Raw genomic sequence first — 24,553 nt, 5'->3', positions numbered from 1 at the left:
TCAGTGACAGAGGTCTTACTTTAAGCTTGACTTCTTACAACATCAGAGGTATTTCATATCCCATGCTATAACGTACTTCTTTTCCTACAGGCAAAATCCAGAGCAGCTTGCATTGCTCAATCTGGGAAATAATTCAGCTAATCAAACTTAATCCATTTCTTCTGTGCAAAGAGTTTTTAAAAGTTTTCTAGAGAAATTTATATGTCCTTCCATGGAGAAAAACAGCGTTTGGGACTATAAGGAACAAACACAGTCTTTTCTTGTGCTGTACCCGCCCGTGCAGCCCAGCGTCATCATGGAGGCAGTGCCAAGCTTAATATGCAATTGGAGTTGTATTGCTCCAGGTTTTGTACCGTCATGATGAGAGGTCTTGGCCATTGCTACAGCCATTATTGGCATTTCCTCTGGGGAAGACAAGATGTCATGGATAAGTTTGCTTTATAAAAAATGGAGCAAGGTAGCTCTCTAAAGAAAAAAGATTTCATATTTCTGCATCGGCAATTTCTATTCAGTATCAGACTCTTAAGAATGCCTTTGCTCTTCACCACAGTCAAGTTTTCAGTGGTTCTGTGGTTGTTTTCAGCATCATCTGTATACATACAAGGTCACTGAATGGAGTTGGTCTTCCAAGTTATAAGTCAGTTAAATCAAAGATTTCTGTCTAAGCTAAATACAGACTGCTTGCCATCCTTTTCTGGTCTGCAGGTACCTCAGTTGTTTCTTGCTCAGTCTTCTTAATCACCAACTTCCCCATGAAATGTTGCAATTTCATTACAGAATGTCACACCTGCATGCAAACCCAGTGTTTAAGCAGAAAGCAGGAAGAGATAAACAAAATTCTTGAGATTTGTGTTGGACTTTCTATTCAAATATCTATGTGTGAGGGCTCTACACAGATTGCTGCATTCATTCTTATGTTTTTTTTTAATCTATTTTTAAATTGTCAGATGTTACGACAGAAATTGCAGTACTTCAGTAGTTTTTTTGCAAATATTCTGAAGAAATCAGGAGTACTGACACAATTTAGGTCAGTGCCCAACAAGAAACACAGACTCATCAAAAGAATCCTGGCTTCAAAAATTGTATTTTTTTGGTGTTCTATTTACCAAAGTTCAAAAAGCAGCTACACACATAGCTGCACGGGCGAGGTACTGAGAGGCAAAAGAGGTAGCTGCTCCCCTGGAGCTTGCTTATATGTATCCTCTTTGCCTCCATGAAAGAGGTGTAACTTATTTTGGATTTAAGATTGGGCAAGGCTATGGGTATAGTAGCTACCAAGGAGTATCTAGCACACTGTGTGGTCACCTTTTAGACTTCCTCACATTTTTTATGTAGCTGTGCCTTTCCAGATACATTCTGTTTTCATTTGTGTAACATTGCACCAAGACACCTGTTGTAAAGTGTTAGCAGAAGACTACTTAATAATGGTTTGTCAGTTCACACACATGCCCCCCATGCAGCGTGTCGTTATGGTATTCTGCTGTTTCTCAGAAGACAAAGACCTACTAGGGAATTGTTCCAGCAATGGATGTAAAATGTGTTTTTAAAAAAGTGTTTGATTCAGTGATTTGTGGAGTCAATCTGTTACTTGTCACCCTGGAAATACTAGGATTTTTCTCCCAACAATACCCACTAGAATGTTGTCCAGTGCAGTATAAAGGGTCAAAGTGTGGCATTTTTGCCTCACCTAGACTATTTCTTTTGTTCAGCCTAATTCCCATTCTCTTCATCCATCATTGAATTACTGAATTTTTATCCAAATTATTTCTAATTATCTCTCATAACCCTAGACTAGAAGTGATCTTTCTTACCTCACTGTATAACCTGTAAATGTCATTTATTTATTACTGATGTTTATTTTAGTTAGAAAATTTTTTTCTTTCCTTTTATATTTTTATAACTTTTACTGTGTATCGCATTTTTCATAATTAAAATGTCTGAATAGTTGACTTAATTGAACATGTACTGTACAATTTGTTTTATGCTGAATCGATTTTTAATGCTGCAATTAAGCCCTGATTGTAGAAGACATTCATGCCTTGTGTGTCTTTGTTCTCCACAGCCCCGACAGAAGCTCCCTTACACCCTCACCTAGGTAGGTGATTTGTCATTCTTATTACTAGAACTCAAAATCACTAACTTTGTTATAATAAACAATCTGTAAGGTCATATGAAACTAGCTCTGGGGAATTCAAATAAAAATGAGACACATAAAATGAATTGAATTATGTCTATTTCTGATTAGTTGGGTTTTTTTGTTGTGATTTTTATTGCTATTTATTTATTGCCTTGGAGCCCTTGCAGTGTGCGTATATCATGCCGCAGAGCTTTGCATCCTAGCTATGCGTTAGAGCATCTGTTTGCACAAGGACCTGTAACCCCCAGTGTGGGACAACACAGTCACACCAGTCCTGGGCCACCAGGAGGAAGGTTTTGCCCCAGTGCACCTCCAAGGTGCACCCAGCAGCGGGAAACTGCTTCTCTTGCTCTCCGAGCAGGACATGGAGCACACAGCAGCTCCAGCCCTGCACCCACCGATCCCTGTGTTGCAATTTGACTAGTCTGGGACAGATTTTGGCATCCTTGCTCAGTTTGAATAGCAGGTGGCAGCTACTTCATTCATTTAATGCATGTATTTGCAGAGAAAGTTCTGCTTGATACAAACACAGCTGCCAAAGTTTTGGCATGTGTGGGTTTTTTTGGTCATCATATATAAATGATATCCCAAATCTAGGGGGAAAGATGGAGTCCAAAGTTTGCAGAGCGATGGTTAGAAACATTTGAGTAACATAACTCACAGTTTATATTCCATACATGAGCTGACCTTTACTGTCAGCTCCACTGATAGCAGCAGAGAGATTCCAATGAGCTCATGAATTTTTGCTTAAGAGTTATCAGAATGAACCCCCTGACTATTAGAAGTGTAGTACAGTCACCAGGACATCTCATCCCTCTTTGTGCCAGTGCTTTTAAAATCTGAATTTGGATTTTTTTCTGAACATTGAGAACAATGAACATTTTCAAACTAAAGTTCTTAAAACATTTTGTATGTACTTGATGGCTGCATCTTTTCATAGCCATCACATTTTAGTGATAGATTGGGAGACTGATTAATTTTATGTGGTACTATGATCCAGAGTAAGAAAAACAAACCGTAACTGAAAAAATCCTGCTTTAGTAACTAGCATACTTTAGAAGCTGATTTCCTCATTTTACAAGGCATTACTTTAGCTATAGGTAAAACAACACTTAGAAAGCACTGGTTTATCACACTGGATTTTTTTCATATTATGCTTTTTTTCTTTTGTAGCTGAAATGCACAGTGACAGCATTATCCTACGAGATGACTTTGACTCTTACCAGCAGCAAGAATTGAATCCTACCATGTGGTGAGTTTCAGACGTCTGTTTTCCTTTATATGCATTTGAGCGAATTTAAACATTTCAGCTATTATGGTGAAGTATTTGTATTGAATTAATTCCTAAATACCTCAGCTCACATTGGTGTAAGCTTATATGTGTCTTTGCTCCATTGGGACTGTCATGGTTTAACCCAAGGTAACAATACAACCACAATAGCTGCTCACTCACCTCCTCCCTGCCTCCCCCCAACAGGGGAGAGAATAAAAAGGGAAGGGAGAAACTTGGATTGAGATAAACACAGTTTAATAAAATAACAAAATACTAATACACTACTAGTAAATATTTATATAGTAGAAATAAAAGATACTCAAGGCAATTCCTCACAAACACGCTAAGCAGCCAGTCCTAGGAAACAGCCCGGTCCCAGCAGCTGATCCCAAAGAGAGAGAAGAGAGGAAAAAGGCAGAAAAGCCCAAAGGCCTCTGCAAAATAGTGAAAGGACTAAACGTCCCAACTGAACCTCCCCTGGCTCGAGAGCAAGTAAAGAAGAAGCGGAAGAGCAAAACCTGAAGATCCCGACTCTCCTTAAATAATTAGCATGATGCTAATGGGATGGAATACTCTTATTGATCAATCTGGATGTCAGTCAAGCTCTGCTCCATCTCTGTCCCCGCTTCCTCGCTGCCTCCCACCTGTGGGCAGGGCACTCAGAACGTCCTTGGCTCTCAGACCAGAGCAATTCAACACATTATCTCTGTGCTGGGATGTTATCTGCTTGTTCTCAAACTAAGTCCAAATAATGAGCATGCTAGCTATGAAAAAGAAAGGTTTCTAACTGCATGAAGAAAATTAACCCATTTTCAATCAAACCAGCACAGGCACCTAAATATATTAGTCTATTAATTAATTGATTATTGACGGAGAAATTCTAAGCCCATTGAAGTGAGTGACAAATTCTCATTGACTTCAAATTTTTAACTAATCTGAAAATAGAAAGAAGTGGAACTGAGTTCAGTGAATGCTTTTCTATGAAGATTTTGATTTTTTGAAATCATAATCATTTCATGGAAGAGGTGATGAATTTCAATAATTGAACTTTTTTTTTTTTTTCATGTTCATGTAGTACATATTTCTGGTGAAGCTAACAAGTAAAAACTCCTCCTAAACCGAAATAAGATGTTTCCAAATCACTCAAAAGAAAAAAAATAGCTGGAATTAAATACCTCCATCTAATTTTCAGCTGCTGAAAAAGTTTAGGCTGATTTTTTTTCCTTTTTTTTTTTTGTGGAAGGCAAACTTTTTCAAAACTTTTGTTTTGTGTAGGAAGGAACACCCTTCCATTCCCAGCTCCATACAGCAACTTCCATTTCCTAGGTACTTTTCATTCAGTGGGATTCCTGGGTAGGGTTATTCATATTATCACAGTCTACATCAGCAACTGCAAGAACAAGTTGTTGTAATTCTTCAACCAGTAGATGCTGTTGGAGAATCTCGGCACTCCACATGTGTAATAAGGCAAGTACAATTTAGGACAGGTCAGGCAGAAGCTATATGAGCTCTGATCATAGCGAGAGAGCACTCAGCATCCCTCCCTTTGCTACCCAGTTTTCTGCCCAGTGACTGCAGAGACCCCATCCATACACTGTTTCAAAAAAACAAGGAAAGAGGTGAGGAAAAACAATAATTTCAATGTTAATAAAGCCAAGTATCCACCTCTGGCAGGGATGGACTTTCTAAGTCACTGCCGCAGTTCTAAGGACTCCAACAATAAATAACATGACAATATGGAGAGATGGCTGTTGGTGGAGCCTCTGGGAGTGGCACACCCAGTATTATCTTTGCTCAGAAGTGAGGAGTTGGAAACAATTGCAGATTGTTAACTTTTAGTCAAGTGTTATTTTAGCAAAGATAACTCATAGCCAGAACTCTCAATCTTAAGCATTAATAATTTTACCACCACAATAATCATAGTGATAGAGTATAATTTCATATGATATATGTATGTACATCACAGAAGAGGAAGTTATAGGTCTTTTATAGTACAAAAACAATTATCCTCTGTATATTGAATATTCCTACTGGTCATAATATACCCAGATAAACCCATCCATCAGTCTTAACGTGAAGTTTTCAAGGTTGGAGTCACCTTTTTTGTATGACATTGTTACTGACTTTTCTACTGTTTCCAATCCTATTTCAGAAATGTAACTAACTTTATTAATTTAATTCATACAAGACATAGAAATGTTTGAATGGCTTGGTTTGTCTTGTTCAGATAAATTCTTGATGTTCATTTTAGCAATTATTTGCATTTGTTACTTAGGAATACATTTTTTGTTCTGTAAAATCTTCATTTTCCTTTTTGTTAAGGCCTGTCACGGTTTTCCATCTGTGCAGGTCTTTCACAGTTTCACCACCTTATGTAAAAAGACTGTGGTTTATGGAATTTTATGGATATTTTTCTTTTGCACATACTTATTGTAATACTTTTCAATATGTGCCTACTATTTTCCTTCCTTTTGTTCCTTTTGTATGATCTCTTTAAATGTTTTTCTGGACAGATGCATTAAGGACCTGGAATACTACAATATGAAAAAAAATAACCAACCTCTTTCTTTGTGGGAATGAATAGATCAAGGACTCTTAATGGGTTACGGAATAGCTGCCAAGGTAGATAGCTTTAGCAGCAGTGTGTTAAATAGACTTGAGTGGAAAGAAATGAGAGGAGGCATTATTTCCCTGCAGATGTCTCATAACTCACAGAAGGCCTGTCTGTTGGGAGCCTCCATGATTTATTTATCCATTGCTCTCTTATCTTTAAATTCATCCTTGCCTTACAGAAGTCTTGACAGAGAAATTTCAGACCAACAGAGCCCCCTGTCTCCTTCTCCTTTTGTCCCTGAGATTTGGATTTGGTCCCCCTGGAATAACCTTGACCCACCTTAGTTGGCGGGTCACTGCAGAGAGGTGTGTGCTGGCAGGGAGAGTCCCAAAACTCATTGCAATCCAGAGACAGATTTTCCTGTAATAATACCAGAAAGACAATATCTTCAGCAATGCTAAATAGAAGTGTAGTACAAATGAAAAAACTGTAATGGGGTATCATAAGCTTTTCTGCACAAAGGCTTTCTACAGTAGCTCTGCCTCCAGCGAAGACCCACTTAGTGGCAGAAAGCTCATTCTCATTTGATTGTCTAGTGGGAGTTAAATCAGGGATTATTAACAGTTTATGCCATCCAACCTAAAAATGCATTTTTTTCCCCTGACAGCTGCTAAATCCCATCTTCACCACAAACAATTGTGGTAACTGCTCCAGCAGTATTTCCAGCCCTCCTCTGTCCCTGCTCTGCTGTGCTCAGAGCGTGCGGCAGCAGCTGCCGTGTGTGCAGCGACACTCCAGCAGTGCCATGTCACCAGGGGCCAGTTAGACTAAGCCACTCTAATACTTTCTGAAGCCATTATTTGTGTAAAGATGAAAAGAGAAGTGTTTGTATTTTCCTATGGTCTTTTCTTCCCAAATCGTACACAACAGTGGCTTGGATGTGATTAATATTGTCCCGATCCTCCTGATCCCCTTCCTGGCATGTGCAACTCTGGCAGAGATGTACAGTCCAAGTGCACAAGCAAAGCATTTTATAGCTTCTGTCTGTGTCTAATTTTATGAGTCCCAGCAGAGCCGGTGTGTCATTCCATCGCTGGGAGAGGCCTCACATCGAATAACTATTTTGCACAAGGGCACTGTATGATTTTGAGAGTGAGTGCCTGGTTTTTATGGATTTCTGCTCTTTCAAATCATTAAAAGACACATCCTACTCAACAACCATCTGTTTTTTCAGAGGCTCAGGAGTGAGGAAGGTGTTGCTACAAGTACTTCTTGAGCTGCAAGGGGAGAAGAAAGGGATGGTTGGGATGGGACTCTTTGTAAACAGAAAAATCACAGCATTTGGGAACAGGTTTCTGATCTAAGTCATAGTTTGGCGATTGAAAGAAAACAAGAGAAACTGCTAAAGGATGAGGAGAGGAGGCAGCAGGAGAGGACATGTAGTGAGAAGGAAGCAGGGAGGATTTCTGTGCTAGAAATGCAGGAATGGGAGCATGTGTTATCTCTCTTATTTTCTTGGGACTCAACCACCATGGAGATTTTCTTGTGTGATGTGTCCAACTGATTTTTATATTCTTCCAGTGTGCAATCATATCAGAATATGATTATTTCCAAAGTCCCCAACCCATAGTCACACACCTGGTTACTTAAGCAATTTTCTTGGTCTTATTTGCCACCAGCTTTACCAAGATCTCTTTGCCTATGCTTCACACATTTCATAAGTGTCCAACGTATTTTATGTCTAACACATACTATCTGTGGAAGTTAAGGTAGGTGACTCTCACTCCATGGTAAACATAGCCTCAATGGCCATACTAAGCGATTCACAGCTGACTGGCGGAAGTAATTAGACAGTAATGTTTAGTGCATTTTTCAACAAGAAGTCTAATAGTACAGGTGACTAGTGGTCCATGAGACTTGCTGAAAACTGGCAGAAATGTGTTGGCCCAGAAATCTCACAAACTGTGGAAGTGATTGGTTTCCCCTGAAGGGAAAGGAATTCTGCACCATGTAGTACTTGCCAGGCAAAGGCCAAGGAATGGCTGGATGAAAAGAGGCCCAATAGGGGTGATATCTGGAAGACTGCCTAGGTCATTGAACACCTGTTTCTGGAACCATCTAGCCTCCATGTAACCTCAGAAAAATGCAGAAGAGGGTATAAAAAGGTGCTATATATGAACTTAAACAGGACAAACAAGAACAAATCTAGAAAAAAAATCCGTTTAATCTTATGATAAATTATCTAATGTTGAGACAAAAAGAGAGGAAGAAGAAGATGCATAAATTAGTAAAGAAGAGATGCTGGCATTAATGTGTGTTGCTGTGTAAAACATTTTTAACAGTGGGGCTGTAGACAGTAGGGGATTCAGTCCATTTAAAAAATAAAGACTCTGTACAGAAGCTTGTTGCTGGCTAAAATCTCCTTTCCAACTTCATGCCATATTTCATCTCAAAGCCTATCAGCACTCCAGACATCAGTCATTTATAGAAGACATACTCTTCAAAGATGACATGAAGAAAAGCTGAGCCTGTAAAATCAATCAATGAGAAAAAGGTTCCATCACTTCTTCATGGCATATGAGAAATGAAGAGGTACAGTGATATTTCTAGTGGCAAAGAGGTGGAGGAAAGCTTTGTGACAGGAGAGAGAAGTCCTAAAGTGGTTTCCAAATTGCACTAAAACTGCAGGATTAAACTTCAGAAGGATTTATGTTTAAAAATCTCTTGGCAGCTTGAGATGTTTATCGTCTTTATATTCCAGACATCACAAAATACATCAGTCAATATAATGTCCACAAACTCAGGTATTGTATAGGGAAACCAGATGACAAATAGGGATGAGGAAACAGCAGATGTTTCCCCTTCAGCAAAGTGAAGAACAATAGCGGAGAGAGGTGGGACTCTCTAAGCCAGAGATGAGAGTGGTGGCAGGTCTGCAGAGAAGACATCTAGATGAATATGACGTGTGTCAACGGTGGCAGTGAGCGCCAGCTGTGAAGAGAAAGCTGAAGTGATTTTAATGTGCTAAGGTTTAGACTAGGCAGGTGAGAAAAATAATGTGAAAAGCTGCACCCAGCCAGGGCAATTAATGCTGTCTCCTGTTTGTATAAATGGAAAAGAAATTAACCTTCCTGTCTACACCAGGAGAGGAGCAAATTGGATCGTTTCTAAGCACGTTATATGACGACGATGATCTGAGGAATAGCAGATCAATTATCTTACTCTTCATGCATTCCTGTCAAGCTACTGAGCAATTTATTGTCAGAGGTAAGGCATTTCAAAGAGAGCACAAAGGTTTGGATCAGGATTACCAACAGCTATCCAATTTCTTATGAGAGGAGTCATCCTAGAAAAGATGAGTGATGATGAAACAGCTGTATTAGAAGGGCAGTGTTTCTGGATTTCCAGACAGTATTTCATAGACCACATTACAGAAGTAGAGTAGCTGAATGACTTTGTATTCACTGAAATATGAGAATTACAAAATTAAAATATCCGTTGGATTATGTATCCTGTCCATTTATGAGGGTGGAAGTGGTCCCAACATTGCATTCATAGGCAAAGTTTTCCTGCCATATCTGCCCTCTCCCTGTACATAACAGGAGTTCAGGCAGATGTTCCACTATAAAACCCCCAAATATAGGGGCAGTTAATGAAAATAATGCTGATAAACAGCCAGAACCTACAGAATTCCACGTATTCTTCAAGTTCCTGTTCCTGTTCTTCAGCTATCAGAGTTTAGGGATCAAGTGAAATTTAGATAGAGACAAAAGACATACTTTGTGAACTCTGTTTCTGTACTTTCTTTTAAAATACAATTTGGTTTACTCACATGCTCTCTTCTTGCCCTATATTGAGAAATAATATTATTTGCCGTCTGTGGCTTCTATAATTAAATATTAATTCATTGAAGTAGATAGGAACTACATTACTGTATTAGAGGATTTAAATTTGCTATTTAAATCCAAAATGCTAAATGCTACCGATGTGAATTGCTAAATGCCTTTATTGACATGCTCATACAGGAAAAAAACCTCAAGGATTTTTTACATCTGACTTTGTTTTGGAAAGTGCAGCTGAAATTGACATTTAATAAAATCTTCAGAATAAGGGAGCGGTTTGGGAAATGGGAAAGAGGCATTTATCTTTGACTTCTGTGATGGACTTGGGCAAAAGAAAGCCAGTCCTCTGCTGAATTCACCCAGGACCAACTGAAGAGACCTAAAATAACAAATACAATCAATTATTCACCACATCCTATGCATCTGAAAACCTAACATCTATCAGTCAGCACAGCTTAGCACTCATAGACCTGCAGGGTATTTTATGCTGTGCAGAGTTAACCCATTCTGCCAAAAGCTCCCCACACTTTGCTGCCCTGGGAAGGTCTCCTGGGAGCCAGGGGGGGAATGAGGACCCCCAGCCTGCTGCGGGAGCAGACCAGGAGGGAGTTCCACTTAGTTAAACACATACTTTAAAAATTCATTTAAACGTTATTTATAATTACTATCTGGGCTCGCAAGAGCCCATCCTCTCTTGCTCAGACTTTTTGGGTGCTTGGCCCCTGCAGGGAAAAGCTGCCCAGCCCCATGGGCTGGCTGACAACGCTGCCAGCCGCTTCCTAGCAATGTGGCTGGAGATTTCCTTTGCCCCATCCAGAGCCACGGTGGGCTGATGGTTTTCAGATACTCAGGAATAGAAAAATCCTGCTCCAAGCAGTTTACAGAAAGACTTGTAGAGGTTTAACAGAACACTTTTTAATGAAAAGGCAAGAAATATAAATTAGGGAAAGAGGTGAAACAAAAAACAAGGAAACTTGTGTAGGAATCAACTACGATCTTTCAAAATTCTGTCATATATGTTGACAGCAAGTCCCTATCTCCTTGGGATTTTTCCTTTCCATCCAATTTTCTGTAAGGTCTGCCATCCAGAAATTAGCCAGAGAATGAAAAGCCAGAAGAAAACAAAACCTTTGCAGACTACTAAACTACATCTGGGCTGTATATATGGGAATGTGTATTTTGGCAACATTACAGACTATAAAGGGTGTCCAAGCACTCTGTGTGGGAGAAGCCAAAGAAAAAACTGCCTAAATACCCCTTCCATGAGTCCATCACACTTAGAACTCTAAAAATATTGGTTATGAAAGTACAAACAAAAGTCAAAAAGAAATAAGAAGGTTTGGAGTGAGTCCACCCTTGCTTACAATGAAGTTGCTCCAGGAGCAAATGTGAGCCTTTAGACTTAGTTAAAGCTGAGCTTTGGATGTCTGAAGGCAATGTTGGTCAGCACTGTCGGAGGCAGTTTGTCAGGGCCTGGCAGCATCTCCGAGATATTTTTAAAACCTTCTGCTCATGCTAAGAGCTGATACCCTGATCCTTGAAGGTGAGGGAGAAAGCCCTTTCCCTCTGCTCCACAGCCAGGCTGCCTGCAAAGCCCTTCATATTAAATTAAGAAATATCAGGAGAGACATGATTATTTGGCTCAACAGCACTATCAACCTCCCCTGTTACCAGGAATATGGGATATCACAAATATGAATAAAAAGCAGCTGTAAGAGCTGTGTTACAGCAGCTGGGCTGTAGGAGCCTCTCGGTGCCACGTTTTGGGTAGATTCTGCAGTCTCGAGTCTGCCCTTTGGGGTAAAGAACCCCGAGGGCTGGAGGGGGGCCCATTCTACCCCTTCTCCTGAGCTGTCCTGCACGGTAACTCTGAAGCAGTGAGTTTACATATGGTATACCAAAGCTGCGGAAAGGATTTTGGAAGAAGAGTGACTTCAGGGTAATCTATAAATCTGAGAGTTCAACTTGGTTTCCCATGGTGTGAAGTTTTGCAGTCAGCAAGCAGGGACACTTTTTTTTGAGAGGGGACAGTGTGCAGAGAGCAAGTAATTGTTCCCAAGAGCCTTTCTCAAGAGGCAGCTCTGGTACATCACACATACAGTTGCTCAACCTTTACATTCAGCACCATGATGACAAAGCAGTCTAATTTATCTGAGTGCCAAGATATACCGGTCCTATTTTACAGTTTACAAACCCGATGCAGTCTCAAACATACAGTTTCTGCTTTCCATGTTGAACATGGTGTTTCTTCCTGCAGGTTGGAGTGCAGCAACTGCGAGGTTGGAGAGCAGTGTGGGGTGATCATGCATGGCAATGCCGTCACGTTCTGCGAGCCGTATGGTCCCAGAGAACTGGTGAGTGAAGGCTGGTTCATCTGCTGGGGCTGGGACTGCAGGCTATGAACCGAGGCCGCCGAGGCTGCAGAAATGTTGGGGTGCTTTGAAAGTTTGATGTTCAGTGGAGACACCCTTAAGCAAGGTGATAGGGGCATAGAAGAGCACCTCGAGAGCATCCCAGTGTTCTAAACTATAGATGCTAACCCAAGGTTATTGCAGTAGTTTGCAAGGGAAAGTCTCTTGTGCATCCAAATTATTTAAAGTATCTATAAATGACTGGAAAAGCAAAGAAATATTAATAGAACTGTGTTGTCAAACTGACATCATTCTCTTTTTATTTCTGACAATAAAATCTAGAAAAGGTTCATTTTTCTTCCCCTATTTTATTAGCTGTGTCCTATTTTTTTCTTGTTGCTGTTGACAAATGTTAATTTGACTGTAAAACATCACTTGTGAACAATGCATTCTACAGGCTTAAATGCAGCCTGGGGCAAGCACCTGCCAGTCTCAGGAAAGTGTATGTAACAAATTGAGTCATGATGAAGGTGACAGAATTAATTTAATTGCAGGTTAGTTTGGTCATAAAATTGCTGTAAGAAACAACATGGTGCAATTTGCATTAACTTGTCATCATCTGCATATGGAAAATGAATTGAAAGATAAATAACCAATGCCCACATGCTGATGCTGGGTAGCTAACTGCAACAATGTACGTAAAATGGGAGTTTTGGAAAGAACTGAAAAATTAAAGGATCAGCTCAAAGCCTGTGTAATTCAAAATTAATTTTCATGTTTTGAACAGTCTTCTGGGTGGAGGGAGAGCCTGATTAGAGCTATTTGAAGAGCACACATGGAAGAGGGCCATAAAATAGATGTGGTTTTGGCCAGGCATCTTCTCTTCATTTCAGACAGTAACAATTCTTTTAACGGGGTTAATTTTACGTCCTTAACTGAGACCAGAATGCCACAAATGCAATGTAGATATTGCTGGTGTGGTGACTGAAAGTCATAAACCCATATAAAACTAATTCAGATGTTTTACAGATAAAGGATATTTTCAGTCATTTCCCTTGCAGCCAGTTCCACCAAGGGAATCCTGACAGGGATGCTAAATTACCTCTGCTACTTTGAATCCTATTTGAATGTACTATGCTTCATTAACTAGAGATGCATTGGTTTATGTCCTGTGCAAAAAATGAAGTCACACCACTGGGCTATTTTTCCCAATTTTTAAACTCACTTTTAGTTGTAGTATTGAGCATAGTAACACCCCTTGAAAAAATGATCTGTTTATGACATTTAGCAAAACCAGGGTCTCAGCTATGAGGGTTTTGAAACATCATTAATTAGCTGTCTTCTCCCTGCTGATATGTAATTTAGACTATCCTTAGTAATCACAAATTGGCCTCAAAATGTGGTGTTGGACTGTATTTGTCGTATTACCATGTGGTAAAATAGCTCTACCATGGCATCAGGAGCCTGGAAAAAAATTTTATTATGCCAAAGTGGTGTGATTAAACAATCAGCTGAAAAAATCATTGTGCTTATAAACAGTTAGCGGCCTAATAATGGAATTGTTTATAAATATTATGGCAGTGTTGCAGAAAAATGAAAACCTTCTGAAGGAACATGCTAATGACTGAAGGTTTTGATTGAGCACAGGACAGTCTTCATGCCAGAGTTCTGACCTAGTTTTATTTTTGAATATGTACATAGGTTTAAATCCTTGTTTTCTGAGAACCAAACTGTTTCTGATTTATAGTCATGTTTCAACAATTTCACAACATATCTCTTCCTGTCACTAATTTTAAAACTTGTTTCATTTCTTCAATCATTGTGCATTTTTATGCTACCACCTTTACCATTTGAATCCTAGTCTGTCCCTGCTTGAAATGGCTCTTGAAATCTCAGTTCCTGTTCGTGGCTCCTACTGCCACATTATTGCTTCAAAATACTTAGTCAAGAAGAGTTGAATTTGCAGAATGTATTATATCAACAGCTGTGACAGCTGCTGATTTGCTTCCTTGGTCTCCCTCTCTTCTCCTGACTCCCAGCAGCTGCCTGTTTCTGCAGGCAGAGGGTTTCTTAATGCCAACTTCTATGGCTGTTGGTGAGAATTTACCAGTGGCAAAATTCTGGAAAGATGTACGGTGTCAGAGATGCTGCAAGCAAAGAAAACAACTACTGAAGGCTCCCTCGCAGCTTCTCTGCAGCATCTGGACTTAGTTGTCCTTCACAGAACTTTGCAAAAAGTTTTTAGTATGTCTAATGCTTTTTTCTAAAGCGTTACTGAAGTGACTTACAACATAGTCTAGTTTAAGTCTATGTGAACACCTCTTCTATGATAACTGGTACATTTAATTTCTTGGTGATTTGGTCTACTGAACATTGATAAAGGGTTTTGTTTTCAAATTAGAACTTGCACAACAGAATTAATTGAATGTAAACTAATATAATAGGTACTCATAACTCAAGTCAGAAAGCACCTTATTATTTGGCATGATAAATGTGATACCTAATACTGCATCAATCCTGACAGAATGGACATAAATGGGGATGTGACTGTGTTTTTAAAGGAGTTATGTAAATGCATCTTCCCTGTTTTTATTGAGAGACTAAAATTACCTGTTAGGAATATTCCAAAGAGAGGAAAACTGTATTTTAAGTAAACATTATGTACAGGTAGTGCCAAATTTTCAAGTAGTTTTAAATGCTGCTATCTGAGATGATTGTGAAACCTTGGCAATCTGTCCTGTTGAATCTGGTTTAGTTCACAGAGCATTAATAGCTGTGATAAATTTCCTAAATTTCTATGCACCCTCCTAAAGCATATCTTGTTATCAGCTGATCTTCAATGCATCTTAGTGAAGATCCCATTCTTTAATATTTATAACAAGTTCCTTCCTGTATGTAATATGTATGTAGAAAAGAAACAAAACACACCAAAACCTCCTGTCAACTCATGCAGGTCTCCATCCATTATTTTCAAAGGCATCATTCCATGAATACCTCAACTAAGTGCACACCGGCACTGGAAGAACTCCAGTCCCTTTTGCTCTACTGCCCCATCGCCTGTCACACCAGAAAATGAATCCAGGTTATAACTGATTTGCAAATGAAAAATACTTTTAGTTTAACAGAAGTCTGCTATTCAAACTGATTTAACATGTAGCTACCTAAAAACTGATGCTAGTACATGGAAGGGAACAGAGGGCATGATCACCTAGAATGTCTTAATCATACATATTTGAATATACATTCTGTATATACCCTTGCAAAGATACGGCAGTTCTTTTGAAAGTCTCTAAAGACAGAAAAACCTATACAGGTGACTGAGAGGTAACATTTGTTCTGTATCAATGGAGTCCTAAATAACAGCCAGAAAACATCTACATTTAGAACTAGATTTTGTTCAGTGCCATGCAGTGATGCACAGAGTAATAAGGGACTTCAGACATGAGAGAGATCTCTCTCAGCAGTTTTCATGTTTGTCTGCATAGTAGATAACTAAAGAGCACTGGAATACCTGATAATGGAAGAATCTCTGCTTTCACAGTGTGGCTCAGGGAAATTATGCAGAAATTATACTGTTCATCATTACCAAATACTGATAAAACTGCCTTTGTAATACTGCCACAGTTAACGGGTGCTTGAAAGAATGTAGCATCTTCCAAGTCATTGAGTCTAATCTTTACATGGGTGGTGGGTTTTTTAGACAATGACAGTTTAGTGTCCGTGAGCTCAAATATTTAGCTATATTTTGCTGATTACCACTTTTTCTTTCATTCTTACCTAGCATCTGCTTTCCTCTACATCGCTCATACAAGCAAAGCAGGAGGATCATTCAAGTCCTCTGGGTGCTCCACTTGGAGCTGCCTCCATGCAGATTCCCAGCTGAGATCTGGTAGCCAAAGCTTGCTGACCTCAGGAACTTTCTTCTGCGGCTGCATTTGCTCAGAAATTTGTCTTCTCTGTGGCATATCCACGTTATGACGTGGTGCATGGATGCAGATCACAAAGAGTACATCCAATGGAAGACTCTGCTGCTGCTCTCATGGGAAATGACATGAATTATTGGCATGTAGGGTCTGATGTGGGAGGACAACTTCAAGGTCTTGAAATCTAGGATGCAGGCATCACTGACAACAGTATCAGATGAATTTTTTTAAGGTGTTTGTTGTCTCTGTTCTTCCAATTAGATGACTTCTTTTATGATTGTGTAAACATACTGTCTGCCCAGGTCATGTCTTTTTCCCTGTTTTCTTTTGATGTAATGTCGCTGGTGTCTTTCAGCTTGTACATTTTCTCTTCTTCAATGTAGCCTTTACAATCTCCTTATGATGATAAATTATCTTTTTGTTGAAGCAAATAAACCAGACTTTGAACCTCCTCTTTTTAGGGTGAAATCTCCAATTGATCTTTCTGCTTGCTTAACAGTTGCAATGCTTTTTCAGCTCTTTGACAAAATAGCTAGATCAGGCAGTGGTTTTAGGCAGTGCTTCTGCCTTGCTTGTTCTGTAGCAGTAACAGAAAGTCCAGCTTTCAAAATGAATTAAAAATAAACACATGTCCTTCGCAACACTCCAGTGCTTTTTATTTTATAGCATTTTCAGGAAAACAATCCTGGTTTGAACTATTGAAATACAGGGGCATTGAAAGAAGGGAGAAAGAAAGTCCTCAAAGGAGGGTGGTATGCTGAATACAGAGAAAGCTGCTCAGTGTTTTCTGCGTATTTCTAGGTCTTGGTTGGATATCAACAACACATAGATGCTACCACAAAATTTCATTGTATATATTATGTAACATCACCAAGTTTTTGTTTCATTTGCTGTTGAAGACTTAGATTTTGTTATTCCCTCATAATATTCCATGTTATTATTTGAAGTTTACTTAATGTTATTTTTATTATTTATTTATTAACATTTTTAGTTCTTATTAGTGCTGGAACAAATAAGTGAAAGCCATTCGGTATATACAGATTTATACTAAGCTGACCATACACCACAGGATTGTTTTTCAATCTACTAAACACTGGTCAAGTGCCAATGTTTTACGTAAATGTGCTCAGTTTGTAGACATTAATACAGTAAAAAAAAAAAAAAAAAAAAAAAAAAAAAAAAAAAAAAGAGAAACAATAGTCTTTGACATATGATGAGATATCAATAATTGTAATGACATAACAGAAATGTCCATGATCACTCAACCTGAAAGGGCTGGTTGTTAATAGTTTTATGCTCTGGAGATCTAGGTATCCAGGGAGTTTCCATGCTTTTGAAGAAAAACAAATGATGAATGTATTGTTTTGCTGATCTAACACAACCACTCTGCTGTTTGCTTTTCCTTCTGTAGACCACCACTGGCCTTAACACAACTACTGCATCCGTCCTTCAGTTTTCCCTTGGTAAGTTTACTTCACTCTTTCACCTGAGAAAATGTTAAAAGTCATTGCTGTAAAGGAAAATGGCCCTCAAGTTCAGATTTACCTTTCTGGTCAATGTTCCACTCAATATGTGGGATTAAAAAAATCTTTTACCTAAACTTTGGAAAGGAGAAACTCCAGTCGATACTCTGATGATGGGTGGCATAGTCGTGTTTGGGTTTGTTGTTGGTTTTGGTTGTTTGTGGGTTTTTTGGGGGATTTTTTGGTTGTGTTGTTTGATTTTTGGTTTTGGTTTGGTTTGGGTTTTTTGTTTGGTTGGGTTTTTTTGTTTGTTTCTTTGTTTTGTTTAGTTTTTCTTGTTTCCCACTTCCTATATAACCTGATGGATAACATTGTAATTTCTTGCTCTTTCTCTGAAGTGTGATTACTGTTTCTAAAGAATGAACTGTTTTAACATTTTAATCCCTTGATATATTCCAAGTTATGGCTAAGTAGTGCTGTTTTTAACACATCTGTACAAACAGAATAGGTAGGACAGACCAAAACTAAACAGTATTTAGTTAATATTATCAACAGTGTGATTGTATGTGTTATTACTCAGAATACCTGCTGTAAGTTATTGCACATTTTTGCTGTGTAGTTGTGGCAATAAATTATGGCAGAAGTTGTGACTTGGGCTGAGGGCAAATTGGGAACACACTTAATTTTTTAAGTCATATCTCAGTGTTCAAAATGTGGAGGAAAAATATTTTTATTATATAAATGGTTCAATAAAAAAGCAAGAAGGAAATGTAGTCTGCTTCCTCTATGGACTTCTGGGTGTGTGCTTCCAAATCATATTGCTATTTTTAAAAAAGTAATTTTCCAAAAGTATCTCAGCAGACATGTGATTAAACTCTGGAAATCTCAGCTGGAAATAAGAGCTATCAGGTAGCTTGGCAAGCAGCTTGGGTTTTTTAATGGATTGGAAATCAAAATCCTAGAAGGCTCAGAAATACATCATTTAAATTTGTTTTTACCTGAAGTTGTTCATTTGACTATTTGAGGTCATCATTACCTGTCACCCTGTAACTGACTGCAACGTTAATAGTTCTAAGGACTGGTATCAATATTTTTATTTTGAATAACTGTTTTTAAAAAGCCAGAAAAAATGTCTTCATTCCTAAACTGAACTATTGCATAAATATTGGGCACCTCCAGCGAAAACCAGCCTGGAGCCACCCTGCAGTTTCATCCAGCCAGTGCAAGGGGAGCAGCTCACTTGATCTGCTGGAACATGCCACTTGCCCACAGAAGCCCTCACACCCTTGGCTGTGCCCGAGGAGAGGTGACTTTTATAATGCTACAGCTTTGTGATGGTGGAGGAATTTCGCTTTTCAGGAAAATTTAGAAAAAATGTGTATGGATTATTCTTACAGTGACCCAGAGTGGTTAACAGCTGTGTGAGTGGGACAGGTTGGTGGGGAAACGTTTGATGTCATGGCTGAGCGGCTGGTGTCCACTGCAGGTGAACTGCAGAGGGGCGCAGCCTCCCAGAACTTTCAAAATTAGACTTCAGATTTCACTAGTAGCCTTTGTTCCTATCAGCTGGGGAAGGTCAAATAAAAAAGGGTAAGGACAGGCTGAGTAGGAAATACCCTATATGACACGATTGTCATGAATATATGGTGAGAATAACTTAACATGCACCGGTAGGAACCACTAAAACCTCTGTTATGATGAAGCAGAAGGTGGGTAGGTGCACATCTCAGTAAATCAAATTTCAGCCTGAACTTCAAAATGTATCACATTTCCCCAAGTGCCTATGTTAGCCTTGAAATACAGATTGGTTTTGTAACTGATAAAAACCGGCATGAGCCGGGGGACTGCTGCTGAGCTCAGCAGTACTTGGCTTTAAAATCATAAATCTAAACTAGGCATTTGTCAGTTTCCGCCTTATTCCCAAATGTCCGATTTAATCATACCCCTATTTAGGGATTCAGCCAAGGGAATTGCCTTTTTTTAAAGAATGTTTAACACTTTCCATCGAGCGTGGAATAGCTTAAGCTGTAATCTTTGGGGGATATCTTTATATTAAGTTTGTCACCTAGCTTTGGCCACGTTAAAGTGCATAACCTTTGATATCTCTCACCACTAATCATCAGATGGAATTTCGTATTTGCAGGTATATAACCAGATGAGGACTGGGAAATGAAGCAAAAAATGGTCCTGATTTCACCATAAGTCCCAGATCCTTTTGGACTGTGTGGTCAGAAAGGGCAACACCCTAGTGAATTTTTCATTAGTTGACATTCTGTGTCGTTTCCCTCATGTGTCACCTCTTTGGTAGTCTTGCCCTTTAAAGTGCAACAGGGTTGAAAAGGCACACTTAAGATCAAGGCTTAATTAGGGTGAAAAGGTAATTAGTAAGGCCTGCTCGGCACTCAGGACAACATTACTGTGCAGTCTCCTTTCCAAGTGAGAGCAACCTGTCTGCCACACAGCATCCACTTGGAGCCACCTGGAGCGGGTGGCATTGCCTTTTGGTCCAGGGCTGGGGTGGCATTTACATTCATGCACTCTCTGCCCAAGTGTGCAGAAAATTTCAGTTATTCTGCATGTGCTAATCATCCATGGCTACAGTTCTCCAAGACCAAACCCTGACATATGAAAGACAAAGTCTAACAGTTTCCTTAATGTTCAGTGGGATTGTTAATTGAGATATTTAAAGCAATGCCTTTGGGCTCTTAGGCCAGAACATGTAATTTGACAGTGTGGGATTGCAGCATATTGCACAAAAGCCTCTGGATGCAGCTACCACACAGTGTTAGTCTGATTCATTAGCTGAACTATTCTCTATTTCTCATTCCAAAGCTCAGACTTTTGCCCTGAGCTACATCCCTGAACTTCTCCAGGGACAAGCATGATCTGTCACTAGTGGAGGCCACTAAGATGGAAGGTGACTCATTTTACTTTGAGGTTAGCAACTGACCTAAGCACAGGAAGAGAGACCCATGAAATCCCAGAAGGAGAAGAGGAAAGGCTTTAAGGAAATGATGCCAAGGTGTGAGGTGTGCAAGTGGTTCTGCTCATGTGTTGTTCCTTGTGTGTCCTCTTCAAGCATATGCTCCTGTGGCTGCGGTGTACGTGGGCTGTGCATGCTCTGTGTGGGGCATTCAGCGTTGGCAGGCTCTTTCCATCCTTCCTTCCTCCACAGTGCCTCTGAGTCAAACACAAAGCTCAAGACTTGGACTCACCTTTCCAAAAAATCATGATAAATTCTGCAAAAGTTGGGTTCCCAAATCTGACAGATTTTGCTTTGGTTCAATCATTAATCCTTACTTTCAGTTACCCCCAAAACTACCTTTCTATGGCACATGGGTGACTTGCAATATTTTCAATCTGTTTCTGATCGTAACCAGTCTTTCCCTAATTGATTTTACTTGAGTTATTATCATTTCATGTGTGTAGCATTGGCTTTGGTTTAATGCAAAAGGGAATTTGAAATTAAATACAAAAGGTGCCATGTAATATGTTACTAAAGCAAAAAAAATAATTTGCATGAATTCCCAAGAATGAAATCTCTCAGCAACTCATTGTTATCAGTTCTGCACACTGCTGTCTCATATACAGAAATAGCACATTTTGACAGAGATGATTTGCTTTCTAATTCATTGGGATCTTGTAGTGGAGATACTACATTTATATACTATGTTTATATAAGCATCATTTAATTATCCTATGAAGGACTGCAGTGAACTTAACAGAGAGCGAATGTAAAAAGGAAATTTTAAAAGTATGTAAAATCTTATTTAGAAATCAAGAAATGTTAGATAAATCTTGAAATCCATCAGTGTCCATGCCCAAGCTATATCAAGAAAAGTTAACTGTAATCTTTCTTTTGTTTTATGCTTAATTCAGTCTTCTGAAACACCTTTCTGTTAGCTTAGTGGTGATCATGCCAGAATTCCTGGCATCCAGAAAAGGATATACAGAAAGTCTGTGACAGCTACCCATTTCCTAGGACACCAGTTTTTATACTTCAGATTTAAAGTGGCAAGACCATGGCATACCTTAAAATGTTGAAGTATATATTCACCGTGAAAAATGAAATATCTTATAAGAAACTCGAGATGATGCAAAATAACTCTTCCTGCAATAAATAAAATCATAAAACCCAGTCCCTAAAGTTCTGGTGGGCACTGAGAGTACTACTGAGCTGGCGAAGAAGGTGCCTCTCTCTGCGAGCATTATTCACTGTTAACATGAAAGACTCGAAGGGGCAGGATGCATGAGCAAAGGTGACCTTCAATGCCTGGACAACCAACAGGCTTGACACTGGAAATTCCTTAGGTATTATAGGGTTATTATAGGGTTATTATAGGGTTATTCCTTAGGTGCTGCATGGATCATATGCTTATTCCCTGCTATTGGTAGAGAAAAGACTTGGTGTGAAGAAAAACATGCATCTAGCACATCAGTCTTCATTAAAAACACAGTTTTCAGTTTGGGGTTTTAGTAGTAGGCTTTAATCTGGGAGAGTGCTTCGTGATTTTACCAGATGGACTCTGTTTGTCCTCACAGGAAAATTCCAGTACGTATTATCCAAAAGATGTGTCACTCATGTTATGATATGTACATTGGTCTGGAACCAGAAGCGTTTGGACCTTACTCATAGAGTAAGAATGGCCCTTTTTTTCTTGTAGCTTCTGGGATAGAATAGAATAGAATAGAATGGAATGGAATGGAATGGAATGGAACGAATATTTCAGTTGGAAGGGACCTACAATGATCACCTAGTTCAACTGCCTGACCATTCCAAGGCTGACCAAATGTTAAAGCATATTAGCGTCTTTCACATCATCCAGTCACTTCTCTGCCATCTGTTGCTATTGTCCCTTCCATTCTTCCAACTTATTTTGTCTAAACATCCATCAGATGACCAAGTTTATTGTTGATTACAAGGGTATTTAACAAAGATAAAACCTACAGGGTTCCATACGAATAAAACAAATTTATTACAATCACTAGCCATACCTACCTGCAGCTCATTAACCTCCCCTAATACCTTTCTAATGGAACCCTATAGCAAGGATAAACGTGTGTATCTATTGGTTTTAATACAGTTAAAATATTATTGAAGAAAAATATTACTATTGGTATTCAGCTATTCTGGACTTTTCAGTAAGGACAAAACCTCACTAATTCTGGGTGCAGAGATATTACTCGGGTGGTCTTCCTTCAGTGGTAACCCCTTTGTCTCTATTTTCTATCTTCCCCAAAAGGGAAAAAAAAATGCTAAACTTTCTTCTTTTGCATGCATGAATATCTCATTTACAGTATTGTTGTATAATCGCTAAAACCAGTAACAAATCTAATAATTTCTCCAATCTTATTCAACACACTTTCCACTTTTGCAACTTTATTTTCTGGTTGAGTAATTACCCATCTTCATTTCAAATTTCTTGAGCTTTTTAAATCCATCAGACCACCAGCTGTACTTAGCTGAAGAGTAATTGTATTACCTGCAATGACTTTATACTTATACTGTCAATTTTTAAAAGGTGAGGTGCATGTGCAGTGCACATACCAAGAATTTCCAATTTGTCTTAGTTTATTTACAGTCTATTTTTAATGCTGGCTGATTTCACAGTCCTCTGTCAGGGAGAAAACTGTTTAAAACATACTATTGATTGCATTTGGTTTACCATATGAGCAAGTGTCACTGATTTGGATGCAGATCTTTGACATAATGATTCCAAAAGGGGTTTGATGTCATGTCCTGCCTCACCTTGAGACATCAGGTTAGTGAATCATTAACCAGCAGCCTCTATTACTTTTCCTGAACTACCAAGATTGCTGTGATCTGCATGAGAGCTGTTTTGCTCAGCAAATTGTGGGCTAAGGGTGTCAGTGATGCTTGTTGAAGACAAAGCACAGATAGCGTTTATCACCTTCAGTAAAAAGATCTTTTTTTTTCCTGGCTTAGTTATTTTCCTTCTTTTTTTATAATGGCAATTTTCTTTCGTTACCAGTGTACGTCTTGCAGAATTAAATTATAAAATGTAATTGATTGAGTAGATAATGGAAGTACTTCTCTTTTACCCTGATGCATATTCAAAATACAGATTATTCTAATTTTTATTTATTAATAATAATAATCAGTATTGTTGAATGTGCCTTTTGGCTTAGTCCTCAGCTGCCAAGCTTCTATGCTTCAGAAAACACATTTACTTCACTATTAACCTGAGCAAATAGAAGACTGCAATGGACAAAAAATAATGTTACAAAAGTTATCTAATTACTTTAAGAGTGCAGCTGCTTCACTGACCTCCATGTATTTCTGGGGAGGAAACGGCCTCTCTCCAGGCTGTCCCTTTGAGCAGCATCTGGAGGGCTCTGCAGAGCATCTGCGCAGGATGGTGATTCCTTCTCCTTCCTGCCAGAAACATCTCTATTCCACTTTGACTCAACCACGTGAACAATGATGACTGCATTTGGCCCCATGCAACAATCTGAAAACACTTATCATTTATATGTTTATCATGTTTTAATTCAGTTCTGGTGGCAGCTGTTATATTGACAGTACTGCTTTTATGACGTCCGTTTATCCTCTGCTTGGACTCAGACTACTCGATAGAAATTCACACATCCAAACATGTTTTGTTAAATTTGCCTTAGCTTTGGCTGAGAGGCACCATTGCTGATCATTTTCTCTTAATTTCCAGTTTTGTTCAGTTAGTTTTACAATTAGCAGAAGCTATCAGATGACTAACAAATGCTGTAATAACCATTTTCTGAGGTAGCACTGGACTTGCCCTCAGCTGAACTGGACAGACATGAGTAATTTCCTTCAGAATTGCTAAGAAAATTCACTCACATGTCTCTAGAGAAATAGCAAAGTGAAAAATAAGCCCCTTCTGAATTCAGCGTGGAAGAATATTTGATCTTCTAAATCCCTCACTATCTTGTTAGCTGAACTCAAAAAAAACTCATGGAAAAATTGTGGCGTCAAATGTTGTGGGCATGTTCAGCCACCTTGTCGCTTTAGT

At 39.0% G+C, this 24,553-nt stretch overlaps 1 protein-coding gene across 1 annotated transcript in view; it reads left to right on the top strand.

Moving 5' to 3' along the window:
• RELN (reelin) overlaps positions 1 to 24,553 on the top strand; it is a 289,052-nt gene that overhangs the window by 123,842 nt on the left and 140,657 nt on the right. The window contains exons 5-8 of the mRNA XM_065628247.1: positions 2,063 to 2,095; positions 3,311 to 3,389; positions 12,064 to 12,160; positions 17,492 to 17,543. Coding sequence (XP_065484319.1) covers positions 2,063 to 2,095; positions 3,311 to 3,389; positions 12,064 to 12,160; positions 17,492 to 17,543 — 261 coding nt within the window. The remainder of the gene's footprint in view (positions 1 to 2,062; positions 2,096 to 3,310; positions 3,390 to 12,063; positions 12,161 to 17,491; positions 17,544 to 24,553) is intronic.

This window comes from Caloenas nicobarica, chromosome 1 (assembly GCF_036013445.1).
Source record: "Caloenas nicobarica isolate bCalNic1 chromosome 1, bCalNic1.hap1, whole genome shotgun sequence".
Classification (NCBI taxonomy): Eukaryota; Metazoa; Chordata; class Aves; order Columbiformes; family Columbidae; genus Caloenas; species Caloenas nicobarica.
Note: the sequence above shows the minus strand (reverse complement) of the source record. Positions and strands in the feature narration are given on the sequence as shown.